The sequence below is a fragment of the Anopheles cruzii genome, chromosome 3 (genome assembly GCF_943734635.1).
Source record: "Anopheles cruzii chromosome 3, idAnoCruzAS_RS32_06, whole genome shotgun sequence".
Classification (NCBI taxonomy): Eukaryota; Metazoa; Arthropoda; class Insecta; order Diptera; family Culicidae; genus Anopheles; species Anopheles cruzii.
The window spans coordinates 80,860,639-80,884,912 of NC_069145.1; the positions used below are offsets into that span (position 1 = coordinate 80,860,639).

The 24,274-nt window shown below is 48.8% G+C and overlaps 6 protein-coding genes across 9 annotated transcripts; 3 read left to right on the plus strand and 3 right to left on the minus strand.

The window, feature by feature from the left end:
* The first annotated feature begins 6,872 nt into the window (after positions 1-6,872).
* Positions 6,873-7,399, plus strand: LOC128273760 (peritrophin-1-like). Its single transcript, XM_053011796.1, has 2 exons — positions 6,873-6,931; positions 6,991-7,399. The coding sequence occupies exons 1-2, from the start codon at positions 6,925-6,927 to the stop codon at positions 7,260-7,262; spliced, it is 279 nt and encodes a 92-aa protein (XP_052867756.1). The 5' UTR covers positions 6,873-6,924; the 3' UTR covers positions 7,263-7,399.
* A 73-nt stretch (positions 7,400-7,472) lies between these two features.
* On the plus strand, positions 7,473-7,931 carry LOC128275263 (uncharacterized). Its single transcript, XM_053013707.1, has one exon. The coding sequence runs from the start codon at positions 7,490-7,492 to the stop codon at positions 7,838-7,840; it is 351 nt and encodes a 116-aa protein (XP_052869667.1). The 5' UTR covers positions 7,473-7,489; the 3' UTR covers positions 7,841-7,931.
* LOC128275262 (uncharacterized) lies at positions 7,929-14,917 on the minus strand. Of its 3 annotated transcripts, XM_053013706.1 has the most exons (6): positions 14,691-14,917; positions 12,014-12,368; positions 11,829-11,944; positions 11,244-11,762; positions 9,969-10,128; positions 7,929-8,066 (listed from the first exon to the last, which is right to left on the minus strand). In XM_053013706.1, exons 1-6 carry the CDS (start codon positions 14,871-14,873, stop codon positions 8,011-8,013), a joined length of 1,389 nt encoding a protein of 462 aa, XP_052869666.1. In that variant the 5' UTR covers positions 14,874-14,917; the 3' UTR covers positions 7,929-8,010. The 3 variants fall into 3 exon arrangements, with proteins under 3 accessions (XP_052869666.1, XP_052869665.1, XP_052869663.1); XM_053013705.1 differs by lacking the exon at positions 7,929-8,066 and having other exon boundaries at positions 9,257-10,128; XM_053013703.1 differs by lacking the exon at positions 7,929-8,066 and having other exon boundaries at positions 9,985-10,963.
* A 1,078-nt stretch (positions 14,918-15,995) lies between these two features.
* On the minus strand, positions 15,996-17,728 carry LOC128272540 (caspase-like). Its single transcript, XM_053010365.1, has 2 exons — positions 17,395-17,728; positions 15,996-17,326 (listed from the first exon to the last, which is right to left on the minus strand). Exons 1-2 carry the CDS (start codon positions 17,717-17,719, stop codon positions 16,803-16,805), a joined length of 849 nt encoding a protein of 282 aa, XP_052866325.1. The 5' UTR covers positions 17,720-17,728; the 3' UTR covers positions 15,996-16,802.
* Positions 17,729-18,585: 857 nt separating this feature from the next.
* On the minus strand, positions 18,586-19,841 carry LOC128271112 (uncharacterized). Its single transcript, XM_053008549.1, has 3 exons — positions 19,022-19,841; positions 18,719-18,954; positions 18,586-18,654 (listed from the first exon to the last, which is right to left on the minus strand). The coding sequence occupies exons 1-3, from the start codon at positions 19,839-19,841 to the stop codon at positions 18,586-18,588; spliced, it is 1,125 nt and encodes a 374-aa protein (XP_052864509.1).
* A 322-nt stretch (positions 19,842-20,163) lies between these two features.
* LOC128273900 (voltage-dependent anion-selective channel-like) lies at positions 20,164-24,041 on the plus strand. 2 transcript variants are annotated; one of them, XM_053011972.1, is made up of 5 exons: positions 20,164-20,304; positions 22,166-22,485; positions 22,600-22,827; positions 22,892-23,100; positions 23,181-24,041. In XM_053011972.1, exons 2-5 carry the CDS (start codon positions 22,166-22,168, stop codon positions 23,270-23,272), a joined length of 849 nt encoding a protein of 282 aa, XP_052867932.1. In that variant the 5' UTR covers positions 20,164-20,304; the 3' UTR covers positions 23,273-24,041. The 2 variants fall into 2 exon arrangements, with proteins under 2 accessions (XP_052867932.1, XP_052867931.1); XM_053011971.1 differs by having other exon boundaries at positions 22,166-22,827.
* Positions 24,042-24,274: the final 233 nt, after the last annotated feature.

Here is a 24,274-nt window from a genome sequence, read left to right on the forward strand (position 1 = left end):
TCGTGGAGAATGTCACATTTATTAGTTTGAACATACGTTTTCCTTTGTCTAATTTGTTCCAATATTTATGGTTTCCTGCCCATTAAACGTAAATAAATATTGACATCATTGAAGCCCCATTGAAATGGAATTAAACTAAATTAGCCTTTATAAAGTGTTGCAGTGTCCAACAAACCGTAACGATAAAAGGATGCCCTCTTCTTTCAAAGGTTTCTTAACTGCTGCATCAAACCGTGTACCTGCGGACCTTAGCCTCATCGCTGCCGTCGCTCTAAAGCTGACAACGTTGGCGATTTATTCGATTGCTGTTTCAGCAGTCGCTCGGCTGAAATGCAGAGCCCCACATTGAGACTAGAGAGCGCTGTGCACAGTAATAAATTACTTATCGTCAGCGTTTAAAAAAACTTATCCCAGCCCGCCACCGAACCGAACAGCAACAATGCATCCCTGGAACGTTTTTGCTGACAGACAAAATAACGGACACTGTGGGCAAATAAATTGCAAACTCCAGCGCGGCTCCGTTCGGCCATTAAGTTTTCAGAGCGTCACGGCAAAAGAGCACGGCGAAATAACAGTAAGAATCGGTCCACGAGAACTACTATCCACAACTTTAAGAGTTTAAATGCGTAACTCCTTCGCTTCATAAATCGATTCAAATGCGTCCCCACTACAGAAAGGTGCTTATCCGCTCCTACGTGACGCACACCCGCAATCCTTTTCCGACACGCCGGTGACGAAAACTAATCGAAAAGATGTGCACAATACGGTTCCGCAGCAATCAACATGGAGTGGAAGTTGTGCATGTATAAACAAATATTCATATTTCACCATAAACTTCCTTCGGAAGATGCCCACGACGACCCGGCCAGCTTGTAGCATGTTTGCGAGATGAATCTGCGAGAAGCGAGAAGCGAGAAAAACACGACTGTCTGGCGCACAGTCGCTGACGTACGTACGGCTGACTGTTGTTTACACCTTTCTCGAAGAAACTTTCATAATTTTATCCCTCTTTTTGCTACGCCCCGTTAGCCGGGTCGCTAGTAAACATAATACACTATCTTCTAAGACGGTAAGGCGTGCTCGACGGCCCACCGGGAGGCGCTGAACCAGAAACACATTTGCATAACCTCACACATGCAAATCGGCCCACCATCGAGTGCGAGCTAGTTTTCGAACTAGCTCCGCAAATTTACGGCGAGACCAAAATAAGCGGCTTCGACGGACTTCTCCGCGAGGTGACATCCGTCGACTTGAAGTGCGGCACTCGCTTCGATTCTGCTGCGTGGCCCGCCGAATTGCTGGTAACGTTTTTCGCTTCGACGGAAGATTCAGCAGTCTCTTGGGTTTGCCAGGGGCTCCCGAAATACAGATGCTGATGGAGTGCCTAACATTGAGCGTAAGTTATTCGCGCGTATCTGAGGTGTTACGGGCCACAATGAACCGTCGGTCCGTCGTTACAGGCAAGTTTGACTTCGGCAAAGGTACACCACCTTCGGGCACTTCAAGTTTATGGACTGATTTTAATTTATGTAAATTGAACGCCACGCAACTTGCAGTGAACCATTAACACCTCGCTTTCTTACATCAGCCTCTTAACTTTCGAAAGGAATTGGATAGGGAAGGTAGGAAAATGTTTATCCGAGAAAGTCAAACGACAAGCTGTTGTGATTTGATGTTGCTGCGAGAAGCAGCAAACACTTTTTATGATTACAACACTTTCATCTTTGCGTAATTTCTACTAAACTGTAATATTTCTTTAGTCTTTCAAATAATGGATACCAAAATGTGAGACGGGAAACAGCTTTTTGCATGACTTTCCACAAACCTTAACAATAAACCGTTCGTCGAGCTCGGACCGTAAAAGGCAAGGTTGGGCCCGTCCCATCAAGATCTTCGAGTCAGTTGGGAACATCCGGCCGATAATCAGTTTCATGTGCGTTTCCGGTGGGCACAACAATAGGGGAGCATCGCACTGGGGAGCTGCTGCATCATTAGACACGCACCGACCATTTTGCAGTTTGTTAGTTGCACTAATGCAATACGCAGCGAAACTTGCAGTTCCACGCAAGAACGTAGAACCCTTGCCTTCCTGCGCCCCCATTGCAGGTCCGAAGCGAATCTTCCGGCGCACAATTACGAAACCGCCAGAGCATCATCGTTCACTAATGCGAACGGAATGCGGGGGCAAACTAATGATAACTGATGAGCCTGGGCGATCCTTTCAAACTCCTATCGCTTTCGAACCTTTAATGGACTTTTGAATACAGTTTCTCCACGGTTGCCATCAATTCGACGACAATTCTCGTCAGCAAACAGGGGGTCCGCTGGCGAAGACGATGAATGGGACGCATAGGCAACGATCGACAATGATGCTGACACTGATCGGCCGCATTCACGGGGAAACAAATACATATTAAAAATTAAAAGGAAAATGCTTTCGCTGCTCAAAGAAAATCGAACGGTTGTTGCGCTTCCACTTTCCCGTCGACACAATCGACCATCGACCTGTTCTCTGATACTGTTTGACTAAGCGAAATCATTTTCATCCCGCAGCCCGCCGCAAATGGAGGAACCGAGTACCCGACACGCCACGCTTATTCAGCGGGCTCTCCACCGTGTACCGTTCCGGTAAGCGAAGCATCGCTGCTGCAGAAAAGATCTCCTAGGCCCTAGGACCAATGTGCATTTCCTGCAGCCAGCCCCCACCGAGGCTGTTGCTGCTGGTTACGGTGGATCTCATGGCGTAAAGCAAACAAGCGCCAGCGAACGGCAGAAGGCAGTGGCAACGATGCATAAAAACGTCATTATTATGATGATGGATAACTTGCAAAGATGGATTGCACAATTTGGGTCACCGTTCCATCGTTCTGAAGAAGTCGGCCCGAGCCGGCGAAGAAACCCTAAAGGCCAAAACTGCCAGCACTGGCGCTGCCACTGCAACCATATGCGAGCATTATGCTAAAACCCGTTGTTGATGTTTCGTTTCACCGAGCGAATGGCTGCCTTTCGTCCTGCCCCTTTGCCAGGAAACGACGGAGAAAAATACGTTTACACCCTCTGAAAGCACCTTATGGGTTTTCTTTGGGCGAGCTTACTTAAAGCATTTCCACCATGATTCACTAATAACAATACTCTGAGGCACAAACACTCGCCAATGGCACAATGGGACGGCAAGCACACGTAGCGTAACAATGATGCTACGGAACTACTCGGTTTCCGGTTAATGTCGCCTGGCAATGTAAGCATTATTATGCGGTCCTTTTTATTTCTTTCTATTAAATGGAACGTGGAGCCATGCAGCATAATACACGGAGCAGCATAATGAGTTCCACAAAACGAGCCATAACTCAACGACTAGTTACGGCAACCGTTTAATATGCTCAACAGCAACATGGAACCAAACGCAACTAATAAACTTCAATTGCCCAAATTTTCGTCATCAACTTTTGGGTTTCGTTTTGCTCTGAAACAGACATTCATTCGAAAGACCGATTGAATGCCTTTTTTTCAAAAGAAATGGTCGTAGTGTCTTTTGAGACTCTCATTGAACTCTAACCTCAAAATCACGGCCGTACAACGGAACATCGTAACAAACGGAAAGTTTTCCCATATTTCTGTCTCAAAGTCAAAGGGCGCACCCGAACAACGCACACAAAACATGTGTCTCCGCGCACTTTGCGGGACACTTTTCTCAAAGCCCGGAAGTGTTGGAAGGTCACCCCACACCCTAGCCGGAATTGGGGATACATCATTCTATTGGTCATTCGCTTACTTTAGTATTGTTTACGAGAAGGACCGCACCGAGCTCCGTCTAGTGCGCCGTGTGAAGATGGTGAAAAAGTTGATAAATGGGGTTTTTGTTATTGATTTCTGCAGCCGGTCAGCACACTGTCTCGGTTCTCGGTCCCTCGGAGGAGGACATCCGGCTAGTGAACTCCCTCGAGAGGGCGATCCGTGGGCCATTATCCTTTGTTTTTTATGCATCCCGGGAGTCGCAACAAACCGAAGAAGAGACGCGTCCCATTCGAAACCTCTCGCTGCCATATGTTACCGGGGCAAATTTCGGGACAGTCGGGACGGTACGGCTTGAATGTGGGTTCGGTTGCACCGTTGTCTCCTGCCCCCCAGTAGCGTCCTTGCCGCAAACTTTGTTCGAAGAAACACAAAAAAGACACACACGGTGTCTCCCGGTCTTCGGCAGCGGACCTCATCATCATCGAAATAAACGGCCACCGATATTTAATAACTCACCCACAGGAACCCGTAGGGCAACGCAGGAGTCCGAATTTACATAATGGCTATGGAAGGTCTGCTTCCGAACCGGAAGTGCCGTCGTTTTTGGGCACCCTTCCCTCGTTCAGAGAGCCCCTCTCAATGGTAATGGGAAAACGAAATTTATCTTCGCCACATAAAGCATAACGCAACAGAGCCCAGCCCCGGGATCGTGCGGTCTGGGGTCGTGATGGTACACAAACTGACCACCAACAGCGGAGCGTTCCCATCCGATACGAAGATATTGACAGCTTCCACAGAGAGCACCAGCTGCTCCGACGGGTTTGGTTTGGCTCTTTTTTCTGCTTTGCACCCGCCGGAAGACCTTGCCGATGGAGCTCGAGTAACACCTCGAGAGGGTTGCACCGCGTGTGTGTGTGTGTGGAAAGTTTCATAACGAATCGCCAAGCCAAAGCGTTCCCCGTGCCTTGATTTCCTTTCCGTGTCCTGGAGTGGAGTCGTAGGAAACCAAATCGGCTAGAGCGGTGACCATGGCTGATAAGTGGTTTGCTGACACCCAGATGGTAGATTGTGGAGTTCGTTTCGGTTTTTTCTCTTCCTTCTCCCGCCAGCCGGGGCGGTTATCTCTGGCCGCTCGAGTGGCCAGACACGATTCGGGTAAACATCCGGTGCTGGAGGTTCCAAAGACCAACTTGTGGGGTCTTTTTCTTGCATTTCGAGAGTTTTGTGATCGCCCCACACGACGCCGACGTCGGTGTACCTTTCCGATGTTTACAGCGCATCCGATTTACGGTTTGCAACCACTGCTGCTGCTTCTGCTACTGCTGCTCCTGGCCGCTTTTTGGGGATGGCAAACTAATACTTTATTTTTGGACGAAATACTGCTGCCCATTTGACCGTTTTTCATCGCTTTACTAACCAATAACCGAAAGTTGTGCATCGTTGCAGAGGCAAATGGGTGCTCTATATCATGAGATACACATTCGGTTGATAGACGCTCTCCACGGCGGCTAAAGTATCCGATCCATTGCCGTTACTAAGTGCAGCGAATTAAGGATTTTTCAACAGACTGTGAGCTCTTGGCAAAATTACACTTACTTCGAGTGAAAACAGATGGACTCTAGGAGTCTTATCGAAACACCAAACACAAACATCCTTCGGTACGCTTCTCTATCATGGTACCAAGACAACGTCTGCATTAAATAACCCTCCATTAAATTAATTTCTTGCAACTTCCATTCAAAGCCGATCACCCGGCTGTATCATCGTTCGGAAAGTTGGCAACAAAAGCTGTAAAGTTAAACTTCCCAGCAATAACAGCAAAGCATTATCGAGCAGGGCTGCTCACTTTCCACTCGAAGCGAAGAACCGGAAGAGCTTCCTCTGCCGAAGGTGCGCACCGTGGTGCAAGTTTTCGCTGAAAGTGCACTCCGGGCACCGTGCGCCATTAGTGCATCGAGCCGGCGCCGGTAAGCACACCATAAATTCTGCAATCAAAGCCCAGCGCGGCCCCCCTCCAGGACACTCCCGGTTGAAGAGATCCCGTCCAATAGAGCAACCTGGAGTTTTCGGAGCCAAACTACAACACTTAACACCCGGGACCGGGAGCGAACTCCCTGGCGGGCGAAAAGAATTCCGGCGAAACTCTTTAACCTCACCGAGCGCCAGAAGTTCTTCGTCTTCGTCTGCCAAGATTCGGCACGGTGATGACTTAATTCTCCGTCGCTCTCGGTCCCACTATGACGAACTTCGGCCCAGACCGGGCCGAACCGGGCCTTCAAATCGCGCGGATTCACGATGATCCACCCCGATTCGCGCTCTGTGTCGTCGCCCCGACTCGCGAAAGGCTAACGAGTTTCACCGGAGCGCAGAAAGTTTGCCGCGGTGTGGCCAGCCGTAGAGAAAGAAGCGATTCCCGGGGCCGGGCAGGATAATTTGCATAAAATTTTATGCAGATGCCAAATCTGGCGCCGCCACCGAACGCGCCTGTGTTATGCAAAGCGTGTGTATGTCGACTAACTAACTTGTTTATGGCGTGCTTCAGTGCGAACGGCGGAGCACACAACGGGGTGTTGTCGTACCATCTTGCCGCACTCTCTTGGGCCGGCCTTGGAGGGGGAAAGAAAGAAAAACTCCAGTAAAACACTGTTCCCTTCAGCGGGGGCCAATTTCTCACTTACGCCCGCCAGAAAACGGACTGATCCTGATGCCTGAGCGAATGTAGTAGATTCGGAAGCGGAACATAATTTCTTTCTTCGTCCGAAACGCTCGTCCACATTATCTCGCCGTTGTCGGGGGTCGGGTTTCATTTCTTAACTCACACACTCCCTTCAACAGAAAAAGCCAAAAGTGAAGCATTTTCACTCACTTTACTTCGCTTTACGGAACGTGCAAACGACAGACGAACAACTTTGCTCATGTTTGCGATTCCACAGAACTACAACATCCTCTGCGCGAGGCCGAGTGCGAACATCGGGATCATCAACTTCAAAACGAATGCCCTTCACTTTCCCCGCCAATCTCAATTTGTTGACACAAACGATTGATTTAACGATTTTTATCAGCACTTTGCCTTTCGCGATAAGATTTCAATTGCCCCACGAAGCGTTTGTTGGGGCCTATAAAACGGGGAAAGTTCTACCACGCGTTAGTCAACTTGTCGTTCCTCTCGTATCGTCGTATTTAAGAACCATGAAAGGTAATCATTTAAAGCAGTAAGAAGTAACATCCGCTATTAACGCCTTTTCAAAATTACAGTCTTTAGCGCAGTGATGGTGGTGGTTGCGGTGTTTGCTGCAACGGCCAATGCTTTGGAAGATGAGCCCACATGCCCCGAAAAGGATGACATATTCAACCCGGTCCACTTTCCCCATCCGACCAGTTGTGAAAAGTTTTACAAATGCTTCAATGGCGAAAAGATCGAGATGGATTGCCCCGACGGTCTTCACTGGAACATTGAGAAAGATTATTGCGACCATCTGGCGGAAGCGGATTGTGTTCGTCCGCTTCCATTCCATGCTATAAACTAATCCTAAGATAGTATAAATTACTTTGCTTAAACAATAAATGAGAATTTGACACTTGGAAGTTTCGCGGCCGTTACTAACCCATCGGTTCAAATTTGAAAAACGTTGTAACGTAGCAAACCTCTGAACCATGGGTTATAAACTCCGGCCAGCAGTTTGACAGTTCCACGCCGAACGTAAACATCGCAGCAAAACATCTGTTTCCAACTCAGCACGAAAACGTTCCGAAAATGTTCCTGAAAACGAAACAGACCACGGCTCCACTGCCAAAACCTCCGACCGAGGAACAGATGCTGGAGGATCTACAGTTGTACCACGAAACGAAACCACTAACCAGTGCGACGGGACAGACGGCCGAAAGCACGGACCAGTCGGGTGAGGCCAACAACATAAACGATTGGTGGAAACTGTTCGAGGCAACGCTGGAAGATCACCGAGAATTCCAACACATTAAGCAGAGTTTGGAAGAAATGCGTAAAAAGGTGCAGCATACGGAAAGTGAATTGCAAGCCGCTTGTGACGCAATCCAGCACCAGCTCGACCACGATCTGGAACGGTTACGCACTACCATGAACGGGTAGGGCTTTCGGAATGGGAAGGCCAGTGAAGCGCTTCGGAACGCAATGTTGGTTGAAAATATTGTATTTATATTTGTAAAATAAAACGCTAAGCTACAACCTAATTTCGCGTTTTATTGCTTTAAGGACGGTCCACACCAAACGAGGGAGCAATGTGATGGTGCTCTGTGTCTTTAGTTGTTCGGGTAAACTTGTCCACAGATCGGCGAAAGCCACTTCCACGGGTATCCTACAATTTGGGCGAATGGAATGTTGAGAGTAATGGTTGACTTTGGGTTTTTTCTGCAATCTTATCAACATGTCCGCCTCTAACCACGTTCCATGCTCATAAGCCCCAACTCCATTAGTACCAGAGACCGCGCGCGCGCGTGCCCATTGCATTTGCCGGATGATCCGTGAGGATGATCGTGCAACGCGGCCAAGAACAACACGACACACACAAACACGCACAACACAGTTATGAACAGTTATAGAGGTTGGGTCCGGTTTGGGGGATTGAATTCTGCGTGACACCCGTGTGTGTGCACCCGTTGGCATGCATTGTGCTCAGTAGCTGTACTGATAGTGGGGATCGGAAACTAACGCACAACAACTGCACGGATATCCTGGGAAGAGGTAAATACATCGATTTAGTTGACTTAGTGAACAACGAGCCTGCAATCGATTGAACAAGGTTAAGTATTCTTTGTGAAGGGAGGGCTTTAATTTGTGGAAATCCAAACAAAGTTGGCCGCTAAGTCGTTAGTCAAATAATGGCAAACATTGCGGCGGAAAAGATGGGTAAAATATGTATTTTATTTAAATTTTTAAAGTGTGACCACGAACGAACAAACCGATATTAGACACAAATCTTTCGGTGCAATGTGTTGCCAAATGGGGTTTGCTTTTGCGCCAAATCGGGAGGGAGACATTTCGTATGAAGAGGTGTGTAATGGGGCTTACAGTTCCCGTAGGGTCGTAGGGTCGTCCTAGTAATGAGGATAAGAATTGACAGGAGAGAGCGTGCGTAACCCTACGAAATGGAACAAAACACAGGATTGACCGTATGATCAGTACCGGTAGAATAACGAGTCTATTGTTAAGCGTAACCATCGGCCTGTTAGTAACTTACCACACAAAAACTGGGTAACGAGCGAAATCCACTATATACGAACCACACCAGGGCCGGGTTTTAGGAAAGAAGAACTAAATTTAGCATCGGAAATAGCACTGGCTAAAGAAGAGACTTTTGTAAGAATACCATTTGTTAGAAAAGTGTGTCTACGGTGTTAGTGAAGGAAAACGAGCGATCGTGCATTTCGGATCATTGCGTTACCCTTATTTAATACACGAACATAAAGCGCAAACTTGGACGCCCCGAGCAAACGAGCATTTGTACTCCGCGGAGGCATTTTTTGTTAATTTATTAAAATTCCTCAATTTGTTCTTCAAGGCAATGTGTTTTTTGCGTTTGGTTTTGTTTTAAAATAACACTTTCGCGAACCACATATAGCTCTGCCGCAAAAATACTTTTGTTGCTTCTTTTCACAAACAAAAAACATAAAATAAAACAATCTCTACCTCGTCGAAACTGCTTGGTCCCTGGGCGGGGTCCCTTAGGCACAGCAATAGAAGCTCGTATGGACGGATTCGATACACCTATTTACCTGCACTAGAGATAGTAGCTGCCATTTGCAAGATCTTCTCCACTGTCTCACCCTGCCTGCCAGTAACAACGATACTTGCTTAAGGCCTGCGGATCCCTCTGAGTGTGTGCATGATTTGTACTAAGTACGTTGACTACGAGATTCAGATAGGTTGTTAGATCCACTGATCCACTATCCACACACTGCTTCAATCGCGGGATTTTGTAACGATAACGTCCGGACGCGTTATGTGGATCCCAATTCCCACTACATGGTTTTTACATGCCCGATTAGTGAGTATAGCCTTGGGTTAGGTTAGTAGCTCTGCCAGCAGTTAGCCAGGCGGATTAGATTACCTTCGAAGCGCTCAACCGTACCCAATGCGGGAAATAGGGAAAGAAAGTAGCACCCGAAATATGAAGGGCTGCACCACTAGAGGGAAAGGAATTAGCCATACTGTTCCGAAGCCGTTAGCCAGTAGAAGAGATGAAATATGCGTAACTTGCCTCGCGGTTTGCATTTCAAGTGGTGCTCTACGTACTGGCAGGGGCACTGATACTGCCGGCAGTGGCGGGCCGGTTCGTGCTGCGTAACGTCGATCAGGCCCCGTATCGCTTCATTGCCCCAGCGGGATGCGTAGCGCAGCAGCAGCAACATTCCACGTTCCTGCAACGGAAGGGTCGGTTTCGAGACACCATCAGGACGGGAATGCAGTAGAAGCCGGAAAGGATAGGATACAGCGGCTAAAGTGGTACACATAAGCAATAGCCTTAGACGGTGGGTGCGCCAAAGATTGGCCTCGGCTTCGATCGCAAGAGCAAACGATAGCGGTAAGAGGTTAAGGGTCTGCTACTGCCGTAAGCTTGTACCAAAAGGCAAAATACGTTCCGAAGTTTCTCCAAGTACGATTCGAAGCAGTGCATGCGGGATCTACGGCCAAGTAAGTACACCCTCGTTTGGGGAACCATGTTGCGGGCAACACATTATTAAACAAAACAACTCCGACCTTCTCCGGCTTATGTCTACGATCCCTTCACCAGTTAAAAAAAGGAATAATACACACACACACACATCTATAAAACAAACTTGACTTTGCTAACTGTTGGCTGGCCGCGTCTCCTAACGCTAAAGTATTATCGACGTCAAGAAGGCACTGCTGGTACGTGGGGGTTCTCGGTTTTGTACTAATTACTAACTAACACCTCGTGGTCCGGGCGATCGTCACTTCGATCTTCGATCCGCACGCGTTCGGGGGAGCTTAGACGTGAAACCCAACCCGTGCCATCAGCTGACGCACGGAGGCACAGCAGAGCCGCGGATCGTCCTTGGGTTTCTTCTGCAGCATCAGCTCCTCCGCGTACTGGCAGGGACAGTAAGCCGTTGGCAAGTGGCGCGGAGCGGACACGATGGCGTTCTCCTCGATCGTCCAGTCCAACCGCCGGCGCAGGTAATCCTTGGCCCAACGCTGCAGATACCGCAAGAAGATGCCTTCCGCTCTTCCCTGTCGTCGTCGGTGACGGAAGGAATGAAACATAAACAACCACACCAGGCACACAAACAAACCGGCCCACGGCCAAATACGCACGCAAACAGGGCGGAAAAAGAAAAGAATATTTAATCTGTACACTCTACGTTCTACCTCTTGGTGTGCTCTCTGAAACCTCTCACACGATCAACAAGAACTACCAAACACAAAACGCCACAAACGAAGCACATCGATCGACACCGAGTGCCCAAAAAAACCCAACTAAAACGGAAAAACCACCCCACCAATTCCTTACCTGCTTCCGCGAGAGCCGCGTCGTGTTGGCACCCTGGATCACGATATCGTTCGTGGTCACATCGAGCCGGCTTTCCCAGCCCGGTTCAATCGTGTTACCGTTCTGTTCGCTTCGCTCAATAAACTCGTTCAGGTAGCTGATGCACTGCGATGGTTCGAAGTACAGAAAGCAGAGGTTGACCTTGTGGCACGAGATGTGGCCACGATCGTCGAGCGCCAGCAGTATCTTGTGCCGGATCAGCTGCTTGTTGACGCGGGCCATACACCGTTCGAGGCCGCGCGCCAGCTTCAGCTTGACCCACATGCACAGGAAGATGGCGCCCGCGTTCAAGAACAGCCACGCGACGCCGAGCGAGAACAGCGTGATGCCGTAGATACCGGAAAACAGCAGCCCGATCAGGACGACGAACGCAAACACGATCCACACGATCAGCACACGCTTGTAGCAGATATTGTACAGCGTGAAGCGATAGTCGTTGACCAGCGTTTCCATTGCGTGCACATACTCCTCGACCGTGAGCTGGAAAGGCCAAAGAAAAAGATGCATTACTATTGCAGGAAGTGATAGTGTCCAGTGGCTGCATACCGTGAGCCCCTGAGCCATCAATTCCTCCGGTACGAGCTCGGGCCGGAACACGGCCGGAGTGATCCACGGCCATCGGGTGTTCGTGGGCAGCAACGTAACGATGACGTCACCATTCGCTGAAATGGGACAAATGTTCCGATAGATAAAATGCTGAAAGACGTTATCATGGTTCTGTCGCGCCTTACCGAACCCTTCCCGAACACGCCCCGTGGACAGTTCGATCGTGCGCATGGACTGTATCGGCTGCACCACGTTCACCGATTGCTTCGGAATGTCGATAACGGCCGGTTGTGATGTTTTGTTCAGTCCACTCGAGACGGGCGATGATGCCACGCCGCCGCCGTGGCCCGAGGACTGTGATGTTTGCGGCTGCTGCTTTGGTGTTGTGCTCGGTGAGCGCACGTCGAGATTCACGTGGACCGTCTCCGTGGGCAGGACGGCCGGTGGGGCCACTTCCGTTGTGCTTGCTGGGCGGGTGGCGGACGTGGTCGCATTTTGCTTACTGACCGACGAAGGTGCCGGTAGCGAGGGCGAAGGTGACTAAACATTGGAAGGAATTTTAGTATAAGTTTTTGTTTGAATTTCTCTTAATTTTCTAAATAAAACAAATATTCCTCTTCGAACAAGTGATTCTGCAACGCGTTTCAATATACAAATGCAAATAATACGGATAAAATGCAGGCAGATGCCACATCTCATTATCCATCCCATCGACGGTCACCAACAGCCTCAGGCCCGCAGCTTCTCTTACCACACTGTCCCTAAACGGGTATTGGTGTTATGATCTAAGCGATAAACAGCCCGTATCTTATCTCCGTGTGCTGGTGCCTGGCTAAAGAACGTGCAGCTAAGCGCAACATCTTGGACCGCGGGAGGAGAGACCCGATTCACACTTCCGTTGGGCACGGCCGCGCGCGCTAATCTTACGAAAGAGAGGCAAAAATAGCGCCACGGCCCGTTTCCATTTGGTTGCATCTCGCGCGGGAGATGATTAGTGTTAATGTCGGCACGAAAACAATAGACTTATTGTCAGTAAAGTGTGGTCACCGCGGTGTTTTTTTTTTGGGTGCCTTTGTTGACATCAATTTGAATGCGTTGAATTGGTAAGTGTGACTCATTGGAAGTCAAATCGTTACAAAAAATTGCGCCAACCCCTGGTTTTTATCTTGGCACGTTTCTCCATTTACTGGCCCATTTTTGTAGTGAAGTAGGAGCAATTTAGCACCGTCCAATATTAATGAGTGTTTCTATTAGAATGTTTACTGGCGAGCCGAAACATCAGCATCATCTCTGGTTTACATAACTCTTAAATTAGACTTATTTTCCTCCAAACGGACCGGACCGATTCATCCCGTAGACGTTCGCCATATTCTGCTAATTGCTTTCGCAGTTAAGCTAATTCGAGTAAGAACCTGACTATGCTCCGGGCACCATAATGAGCTGGTACCGGCGAGACGGTGTGTCAACATCATCAACCTGAGCATGTTTTACAACCGGAATTTTGACTTTTACGAGCAAAAGCCATCAAAAGCTGGGAGTTGGGTGGCTCACCAGCGTTAGATCAATGTTCCGAAATCGAAATGTGACATCATCTCTTTCTGGCCAACTCAGCGGCTCGGCGACTCACGATCTCGGAGCCGCGGTGCAGCTTGTGTGTGAACAGAGAAATTTGATCTCTGTGTAATGTGTAACCTAAGTCCCTGCACAGCAGCAGTGGGCCACACAAAGCCTTTGTCACAGGGTACGAGCGGGTGTTGTAATGCTTGTTGTTGAGCGCAAAATCTGGACAAAGTGCAAAAGCACCCTCAAGAGCCGCGGCGGACACACCTTGGGGTCGCGGGACAGCTTTACGGTGGCATTTGTTGTGCCGATGAAGCGTGCAGACGCATATCAACATAACACACGTGACCGTGCCCCACTGCGGAGCATAGAGACCGTGTGTCCACCGATTAAATGGCAATAAAGCATAAGCGTGCGTACGGGGGGGGGGGGGACAGAAATACGAGCCCACAGAAGCGACACGCGAGCGGAGCGCGCGCACTGAGAAGCAGGTGACCTACTAAACGACCGCACTTCCACCGAAGTCACCGGACGGCGGCCGGAATGTTGTCACCAGCCAGCAGCGGTGACTACACACCGCAAACCGGACACCATCATTGTGCCGGCGCACACACCCACAAACCGAGACGTGAAGCGTGTGGCCGCGCTACGTCTACCGCAGTGGAGTAAATAAATAAAAACCATTCGGAACACGTGTTCCAACACAGTGAGCTGCTTCCATTTTTTACCATTTCGATTTCTCAGAACTCTATAGGGTGTGACAACGGGCTAGCAACGTAAAAAAAGAGCAGGCGGTGGAAGCTCTCAAAAGCTGTTCTCTTGATGGCGGAGTGGTGGGAATTTTTCAAAAGGTCTCAATGCCCTTTCGATTGAGACGAAAATGGAACGGCACTGTTCATCGGCCCCATTCAGTTGGCCCCCTCCCAAAAGGGGGAAAAAAGAGCTAAAAGAGACAAACACAACGGCGCTGCGCCGAACAAATGACACTTGGAGCCGTGGGGTAGCGCAACATTCCGCCCCTTCCGCCGAAAACAGCCGGCGCCTGAGAGTGGCTGGGCCACAGCAAGGGCAGGTGTTGAATTTGTTTAATCAATTGTCCACTCGGCCGTAGGAAGACGAACAAAAGCGTAACAGAGCGCCGGTGGGAGGAAAGCATAAAATGAGGGGATTGAAGGGGCAACGGCCACAAAAAGCTCCTCGCGCGGGGTTCGTCGCTTGCTGCTTAGGAATTTGAAAGAAAGAGAAACAAAAGCAAACGAAAGGAATTTCCCTCGCCGTACACACAAACACAAACACACACACCTTGCTTCTGCTGTCGGGGTTGCCTTCCTCCTCGAACTTCACCCAGTTGGTGGGAACCGTGGCGTCTACGGGAACGGCGGTGACCGTTCCATTGCTTCCGGTGCCCCTTCCGGTTGCATCGTTCGGTGACGCACTGCGGTCAGTCGGTTCACCAACACCACTCGAAGCACCGGATCGGTCCATCCCGCCGTGGCCGCCGTGGGGCGATGAGCTTTCTTCGCCTTTCCCCGTCGCACGCGAAGCGACCGTGAAGTTAGAGGAACGACTTTTCGACGATACGCACTCACACTCACTGGCGAACAAACGAAAGACAGCAGGCTGTGGAATTCCCAGTTCGCACTATGTAAATGAGCTTTCCGTTTCCGAGCGCTTCAGCGCCACAGATCCATGAGATCACGCGGGCCACGGGATGACGATGACGCGAACACGGAACCCACACCAGCACACACTGCACGCGCAACCTGTCTGCTGTCTGTCGGCGGAGCCCAACGGCGGGCGGAAACGGGCACCGTGCGCCACGGAATACTAATTAAATTGAACACTTGTCTACGTGGAACGCTCTGGATGGGTTACGCAGCAAGCGTAGCGCCAGCGGACCGCAGGTTTTCAGCAGCAGCTTACCTGCTGCTGCTGCTCGATGTTTTTCGGTAGCCTTCTCGGCCGCGGACGGACCGGAACGATGCTTGTGCTGAACGCCCGAAAGCTGAAAACGGAATGAAACTCGCGATGAACCACGTTTACCCCCTTTTGGTGCCGCACAAACGCACCGGACATTCGCCCAAGCGAAACCGAGACAGAGCATGCAGTCGCCGTTAAAGCCCGGTTCACACGCTACGGTGCATCGTTACGATGCGTCGCACACCACCATCAGCACACGCACACATGTATGGAAATTGGGAAGAATTAATGCTCGATGCTTCAGATTTTTTGATCTGAAACGACGCATTTCCATACATGTGTGTGTGTGCTGATGGTGGTGTGCATCGTAACGATGCATCGTAGCGTGTGGACCGGGCTTTACGGGAGCGAGACAGAACGAGTTCGGCCCATCAAAACATTCCGACAGCAAGATACTCACCTCGAGACACACGGAGTTCTACAGGTGGGTGGGTGTGGATTTGGGATTCGGGTGCTTAAAATCTGACCTCTTCTGTGAAGCTCATGTATGTGAAAGAGGTCATAATGTTACCTAACAGGGAAAACAAATACCTAACATCAAGATGGGCTACAAATATGGTAGCCTACTGCGTTGACTGCACAACAGAACATACCTTTAACAAAAACTTCGAAACAGAGCAATTCTCCTAAGATTGCTTTCTTTTGTTGCGTTTATTTCAGTCGTAAAGTGAACAGCCCTACAAACGACGAATGGCTGGATTAAAAATGCACGAACACATGCACGTTTTTGGGACTCGCGAATCCCGTTATCACTTTCCTAACCGGCAGCTTCCGATAGCTAAGAACACACGTTCTTTTCGAAGACAATCTCAACACTCGCTTCCTTAACTCTAAGCTTTTGCTAGTTAAAAGTTAGCATGATTATGAAGGTAAAACATAAGTTTCAAGTTACACCGAAAGCGTACAATTTGAGCCTAGATCGGATTGAATGTGCCGTACACATAAGAAATATTTTGCGGGAAAATAATGAACTGGTTTTTGGTAGTACATCTTAATTAATATTTAGGGGTAAACTAGGGTTAAACTATGATTTTTCTGATTTCTTGAGCTTAAACTAAATGCATAGTTCCAATGATTAGATATGATGGACCTTTTTTGTCGATATCAAAAATGTGAGTCTGGAAACGTTTATAAAGCTTCTCATAATGCATTCTGGCTAAAATGGAATAATTTAGGTTCATCTCAAAATTATGTGTATAAATAATCATTAACGCAAGGTTTTGGTTAATTGAGGGAAATAAATTAAATAAACCCTTACGACGATAACTAATTTTTGCAGCGCAATACCAACGCAAAGCGCATACGATGAGGTAGCGCGTTATAAGTAGGAAACAAGAGACCTGAGGCCTTATGACTAAATCTCTTTCGACTGCTAATGGTAAAATGGTATATGGTTGACTAATGCAATTGGTGATGGTGCTTGGTGCGCCCAAACTAAACCGAGTTAAACAGGAGCACTCGCGTCAGCATCGACACTATGCACGGCATCTGTTTACGCATATTGAACTCCTGGTGATTGGAGACCGATTCGTGCTCGAAGGCAACCTTCTGGGCGACAAATGTGAGCAGCGTAAGGAAGTCGTACTTGTGGCCATTGTCGCGCATCTCATTGCACAGTTCGCTGATGAACCACGAGCCGTCGCTCGTGTTGCGGAACGCCATAAAACCCGGGATGGTGGCGTACGCAAACAGAAAATCAGCGTGCGTCGGGATGCTGTACCGGGCGATGCCATCGCGTTGCACCTTCACGCCAGTTTCCAGATGCGTTCCGCGACACGCTTGAATGAGGAAAATTTTCGGCCTCCCGGCCAGCGAAGGACAGCTGTCTGCCGTGAACTGGCTCCAGATGACGGGAAACTGGTACGCACAGTCGTGTGCGAAAACGATGTCCCCGTCTTCGCCGTGTGTCAGAACGGCCACCAGCAAGCAATCGTTATCCTTGTGATCCATCTGCGACACTGCGGAGATTATACGACAACAATTAGCAAAATTGACACAATCTAAATACTTCGCAGCAATCGTTTACCCTTTCTCGTTACGGCTTTGATTTCCTCCAGCTTGTGGTCCCGGTAGATGTGCACGTCGAAGCCGAACATCTGCAGTGTCTCGGTCAGCCGCTTACAGTCCACCTCATTGCCTTCGCGAGCAGGGAGATTTTGGTGCTGGACGGCGAACTTGTAGTGCGAAAAGATGAGGGCCATTCCACGGCGCCGGTTATTCATGGGGTAATACGCGGCATATCGCTCGATGACGTAAGCTGGCCGGCTTGGTCCATTCTCAACGGACGGAACATGGCCCGTCGCCGATGGCATCCGCTTTCCATCGTTGCTGTCTTTCCTCTTCCCGAACATGGCTACGTTGCGTAGGTTGTGAAATGAAGCACAAATGTCACATTATTTGCATTCAGTGGTCATCGTTGATGGTAGTGTGGTAAAATGATTTGAACTAAGATTATTATTAAGCCGGCAGCGGATGGAAGACAAACAGAAAAAAACAACACGCTAAAAGACCGAACATTGCGTACATACTGAAATCCGCCCAAGGAACAAAGAAAATCTGACACGGATGTCGCAAGCACGCACAACGCAAAACATCTCATACCCTTCGATTGCGCAAACGGGATGTTGAGGGGCGTGTGGTATGCTTAGGAGCGTATGTTTTCGTTCTTGCCAACCAGCACTTTGTGAAAGGTGCAGAAAATATTATAGGAAAAAATACGTCTTCGAATGTTTGATTTCAACATGTACTTACTTGTTTGGCCTGAATACGCAAAGCGACGTAGCTGCAAGGTCGGTTGCGAAGGAATATCCCGAAAATATAAATAGCACGATAACAGCGCGAGAGTAAGCCAACGAAAAACAAAACTAATAAACAGCGAAAGATGGAGAATTATTAATCATCCATCCAGAATGTCTTCGACTTCAAGAGACAAACAGAACCACTTGCGTTTGATGCAAATCTGATCTCATTTTGAAGTCACGCTCGACCGGTGGTGAAAACGTGTTTCACCACTGACATTTCAACCAATACACCATACACGTGACAGCTCGAGATTTCTCAGCTGCTCGACCTCGAGATAGCTCGAGAACTCAAATCCTCCAGCAGTTGAACGATAAATCATGTACTTTTTCGCATACATTTAATTTATTTATTTTGAAGCATTTAAATATACTGGATAACACTCATACGGCCAATCGATGAAGGCACACCCTGATGTTCAGTCGTAGGTGAAATCGATTAGAATTTGTGCAATAAAAGAAACCTTCGTTATTCCGGAAATAAAGTACTGAAAATAAAAGTAAACATTTAGGCAATTGCTCTAAATCTGGCTGGCTTGAGCACGTGTTTACCTGAACGATTAGTTTGTACGACACGAGACATATGCCAAATGTGTGAAAGAAAAGAATCTTGTAGTCTAGCAGTAGTTGTAGCTGTTGAATCCTCACACGGACGGACGTTTCTACTTTGCCCACGTCTATCGTGTAAATCAGGCGCGATAAACTGTGGATCTCGGCATAGAACTGCTCACAAGCCCAGGTAAAGTATATGAATGCGAAATGGTAAGGAACAATATTGAGACAGTACCCTGAAATGAACAAGTACCAAGTTCTTTAGATGCGCTTTCAAATGGCGATGAGCAGCGTTTCACTTACATCGGAACGAGCGGTCCAGGACGGAACGATAAACGGTCCAATAGATTTCGTTCCACAAGGCTACGCTGTACTTGAAACACATAAAGGAAAGACTCCAACCGAATTGATCCTGCATCATGCCGAACACCTTCATGCACGCAAAATAGCACTTGCTCACCAGGCGCAACTGCTCGTGAATGTATTCTGTACTTTCACCGACTTCCTGATTTACGCATGCTGTCACGTGTTTAATTTTGTTGGCCAGTAACTGCACATACGCGGTCAAAATGCGCACGTACAGTACAATCTGCAGCATTTTCACACTATCGACTGTGCTCAGGATTTCGAAAATGAGTATAAAGTAGCGCAGGTTTTCAATCTCCATTCCACTATCCATTAGCATCAACCACACGACGAGCACGATCTGTACCAACCACGCATAAAACATTACACTGTACATGCGGCTGAAACGACGAAAAATAGCTTCCTCCGCAAAATCGTCACCCACAAGCAGCATATTTTCGATTCCGTTAAAGGTGTCCCATATGCGGGCTTCCTCCTTGCTAGAGACCAAACTTTCCCACGTTACCATGAAGCTGGTGGCAAGCGCCGAACCCAGGCAAAGCCAATTGATTATTCGATTGATGCAGCTTCGGTTGGGAATAATTTGATCGGAAAACGATGGAGCCCAAAATGCTGCCAACACGCACAGCGCTAGTATCACCACCGATTTCACGATAAACAATTTATGTTGCGGTGCGTTGATTTTGAAATGTCGTCCTTCAATCCGGTAGTGATAGAAGAGGTCGAAAAACGGTCGAAAATACCGAACGGCTTCCATCGTCGCTACGGGACTTTTACTTTATGCGGAAGCACTGCCTTATATGAAATAAGCTGGTGCCATTTCAAATATTTATGGAGAAGAAAATAGATGAGACCTCATTTATCATGGGAAACCGAAGCGACATCGTGCCATTAATATGTAAACGCTTTTGAGCTTGTCTTTAAAATCTACAGAAGCTTCATTTTCACCTCGAGCACCCTCAAGGAACGTTCTGACGCCACTCACGCCACGTGAGTGAACTCTGCGCAGGCAAACAATAAACTCCCCACGGCCAGCCAAAGTCACCACGCGAAAATTTTCACACCAAGCTTGGGTCAGTTTTGAACGTTCCGTCGCCGAGAAGTCGTGTGTGCGTATCTTTGCTCTTCGTGGCATTTTTGCTAACACCAGTGAAAGTAAAAGAGATTTTTCTCGGTGTTCCTCTCGTTGTTGCAACTGAAATCACTCGCACTTTGAAATAGTAAGTAGGCGCTGATCGGGGACCGTCGATAATTCGCCTTTCTGGTGGCTGATCTTCGCAAGAAAGGACCACACACAGCGCAACGGGACTCGAATCGTCGGTCCGCTCGGTCCTTAAAAAGAACTCCTGTACAAGGAGGAAATTCGTCCCCGCCCAGTGCCGCCCCTCCGTTTCCACAAGCTTGGTCTACTGCGTTCTAATTTTGCACCCAATTCCTGTCGATTAAAACGAAGAGAACTGCAACGCAAAGTGTGAAAGCTGCGGCCGACGCCGGCATTTAGTGCGATTCGCGATATTACATAATCAATCGATAAATTTCGTAAGAGAAAACCGCTTACCAACCTTGGCGTGTATCGTAGAAAGGCTTTCTCCAGTCGGGCCCCGATCTGGCCATGGAACGGAAAAAGGAAGAGTTTGGTGGATACAAGGGGCCACTTTAGAATTTTCTTTGAAGAACTCCACGCGGTGCACACGGTTCGCAGTGAGAGAGCGAGAGAGAACGCCATCAAATTTCAACATGGCTGATTTCGGTGTTGGCCCCACTGTGTCGTCACGCCAAAGACTGGGTGATGCCTCTCGGTACTTGAGAAAGAACTCCAACCTATCAATAATTGCTACGGTTATGGCACATATCTTGGGCCCCAGATAGGCTGCACCCTCTTCTCAACGATTGAATTGTCCAAAAGCATTGCTCGGATTGAAATTGTTCAATTGCTGCATGGCCCGGCCCCCGTGCCTCCGCAATCCAGCACCGTCATGTGTTTTGTATGAGTTGTACGAGGGGGTAGCGAAATTGGAATTATATAACGCGATCCCTAATTTAGTTTCCCCGAAGGAAAAAAAGACCCTCCCTAATGCGGACAAGCCCATTCTTACAATAGCGGATCAGCTTATTTAATTGTAGTTTCTTCGCCCCTTCTCCGGTTCGCCTTTTCATGAGATAGTTTGCTGATGAAATTCACCGGCGCATTTGTACACCGGCCACAGTGTGTCTCGGGAGAAGCGTAAACCGGCTGCGCTTAGTGATAGCTTCATCGGACCACGCGCTTCACCACTAGTGTCTTGCGCGTTGGTTACGTCATCAAATGTCTCGCAGCAGGAGATATCACTCAGAGCAATCCGATTCGGTGTTGACGATCACAGTGGCCCGGGTGACGGAGCTGTAAGATTGCGCTGGAATGCAAATATTGTACGTTCATTTAGAGCAGGGTCGGTAAACAACCAAAGTCGTCACAGTGCGCGCGCCCCACGGTCGCCAATTTAAGAGGAAGGATCAGATGATGTCTCTGATGTGATATAATTTTGAAGATGGTGTGATATTTCGTAGTTCAGAGTGGCCAGGATCAAATATCCTCTTGCTGCTGTTGCACCACCTATCAACAGGGTTCATTTAACTTTCTCTAGCGTGGCGTCTGTCTCTATCACTCCGCAGCCTTTTCTATTCCCCGGTAACATGATCGGTTTTGTTGTTGATAGCACGAGGTTGAATGTAAATAACAACTGAGATGAAGACGACGGGTACACGAGAATGGGTAATCGCTTGCCCCCACCGACGGACAATCAGCACTCAAGCGATCGAACACGCCTTTTTCTTGGCAGCTCCTCGTTAGTTAGGGATGGCTGAAGGGTTTCTAAATTTAGCTCTTGCTTAGGGTTCTACCGTCGGATTGTATGATGAACCTCGCGCCGCGTTCTGGCCTCACAGGGGCAAGCGTTCGATGTTTACGGCACGCTGGTACGGCTCGCGAGGAGCCTTGGTCTAGTGCGGCCTTGTCTAGCAAATCTACTTCCAGCTTTCGGCAGTCCTTTCTGACAGCTCAATGTTTGCTGTGATGCAATTTAACTTTCAACTTCTTTGCAGATGGCACCACCATCGTACTCCGATCTTGGCAAGCAGGCGCGCGATGTCTTCAGCAAAGGCTACCACTTCGGTCTGTGGAAGCTGGACGTCAAGACGAAGACCAACTCGGGCGTGGAGTTCAGCACGAGCGGCCACTCGAACCAAGACACCGGCAAGGTGTTCGGCTCGCTCGAGACCAAGTACAAGGTGAAGGAGTACGGGCTGAACTTCTCGGAGAAGTGGAACACAGACAACACGCTCACTTCGGAGGTATCGGTAGAGAATCAGCTGGTGAAGGGCCTGAAGGTGTCCTTCGATGGCATGTTCGTGCCACACACCGGGTACGTGCGAAGGGAACGCGGTGGTCGCCGGCTGAGCTGCGGCTTTTCCTTCAAGTATCGCCACAAACTGGCCACGTCCGGTAATAACGAACCCGTTATCACTCTGTCTTACAGAAGCAAAACGGGACGCTTCAAGACTGCCTACACGCACGATCGTGTCCGCGTTGACGCTGACTTTAACGTCGACCTGAGCGGTCCGCTCGTCAATGCGTCCGGCGTCGCCAGCTACCAGGGCTGGTTGGCCGGTTACCAGGTTGCATTTGACTCGCAGAAGTCGAAAATTACCGCCAACAATTTCGCTGTCGGCTACTCGGCCGGCGACTTTGTGCTGCACACCAATGTGTAAGTGTGAATGCAACCGTGTTGGTGAGAATGTCCCTCTAAAATCCCATTTCTCTTTGCGCAGCAACGACGGGCGCGAGTTCGGTGGTCTGATCTATCAGCGGTGCAACGATCGTCTGGAGACCGCCGTTCAGCTATCGTGGGCTAGTGGCTCGAACGCGACCAAGTTCGGTCTGGGTGCCAAGTACGATCTGGACAAGGATGCTTGCGTGCGCGCCAAGGTCAACAACCAGAGCCAGATTGGTCTCGGCTATCAGCAGAAGCTGCGTGATGGTATGCGGCTTGTTTTCGGACAGTTTTTGCTATTCCCAAAAATACCTTCAACTAATGCCTTGTTGTACCTTTTCTTAAAGGAGTCACATTGACTTTGTCTACGCTGGTCGATGGCAAGAACTTCAACGCTGGTGGCCACAAGCTCGGTATCGCTCTGGAGCTGGAGGCTTAAGGGGGAATCAGGCGAAGGAAGTAAAGGAGGACGGTGTGTGTTGGCCGTGCCCACGCCATCCGTACGAGCGAGCGTCGTATTTTGTGTTCTTGCGCCCGTTAGTCCCGCCCACCCGTTGTCGGGATCGTTCCTGCGACCAGAGCCTGCGCCAGAAGACCGTCTGTGTGCGTCGTGTGTGTGAGTGTGGTGGGTAGTGGTGGTGTAGTTGAAGCGTTTTAAGAAATATTAAACCATCGGGGCAAGGAGCTCTCTCCTAGCCTTTCCTACTACCTACTAATATGCTACAATATTGAATAAATCGAGAATCACATGAAGAGAGAACCATATAAAAACTGCAAAGCGAGCCTCGGGAAAACACCGCAGATGGAGCAGAGAGCATCATAAAAACACGCATCCAATAACAAGCCGCCCAAAGGCGCACTGAGAAGCCAAGCCAGTTTTATCGTTTGAATGCTTGCGTCTGCGTCTTTATGTCAAAACACGCGTTTGCTTGCGTTAGCTCAAACACACCAAAATGCTACATCAACACGCTTTTCGAAAGCGACCAAACATAACAAATAATGGCTGCTCTCCTGCCATGCTCCAAAATTGGGTACAATCGCCAACGAAAGAACAATCGAACGGCACGGGCAAGACAAAAAATGACGAAAATCGCCACACACACGTGCTCGCGTGTACTGCCGGAGGGGGCAAATAAGACATTGCAACAAAAGACGGCACAAAGGCCAGGTAGAATAAAGCGAAATGGTTATTTGTTAGTCTCTAGAAAGATTGTCGACAGCGAAAGCGAGTTGTTTTCAAAGCACTCTCCCAAAATAGGTGCTGCTTTCTGTCGTCTTAGTGCGACACGCGGAAAGCGGATTTCGCAAAGATTGAAATCGTTCCGATCACTTACGCTTTGGTGGGATATATTGATTGAATAAACTATCTCTTGAATCTGGCAAATGATCTGTTTCTGTTACTAAATGTTTAAACTGCGCGACTACGACTTTAAACTACAGC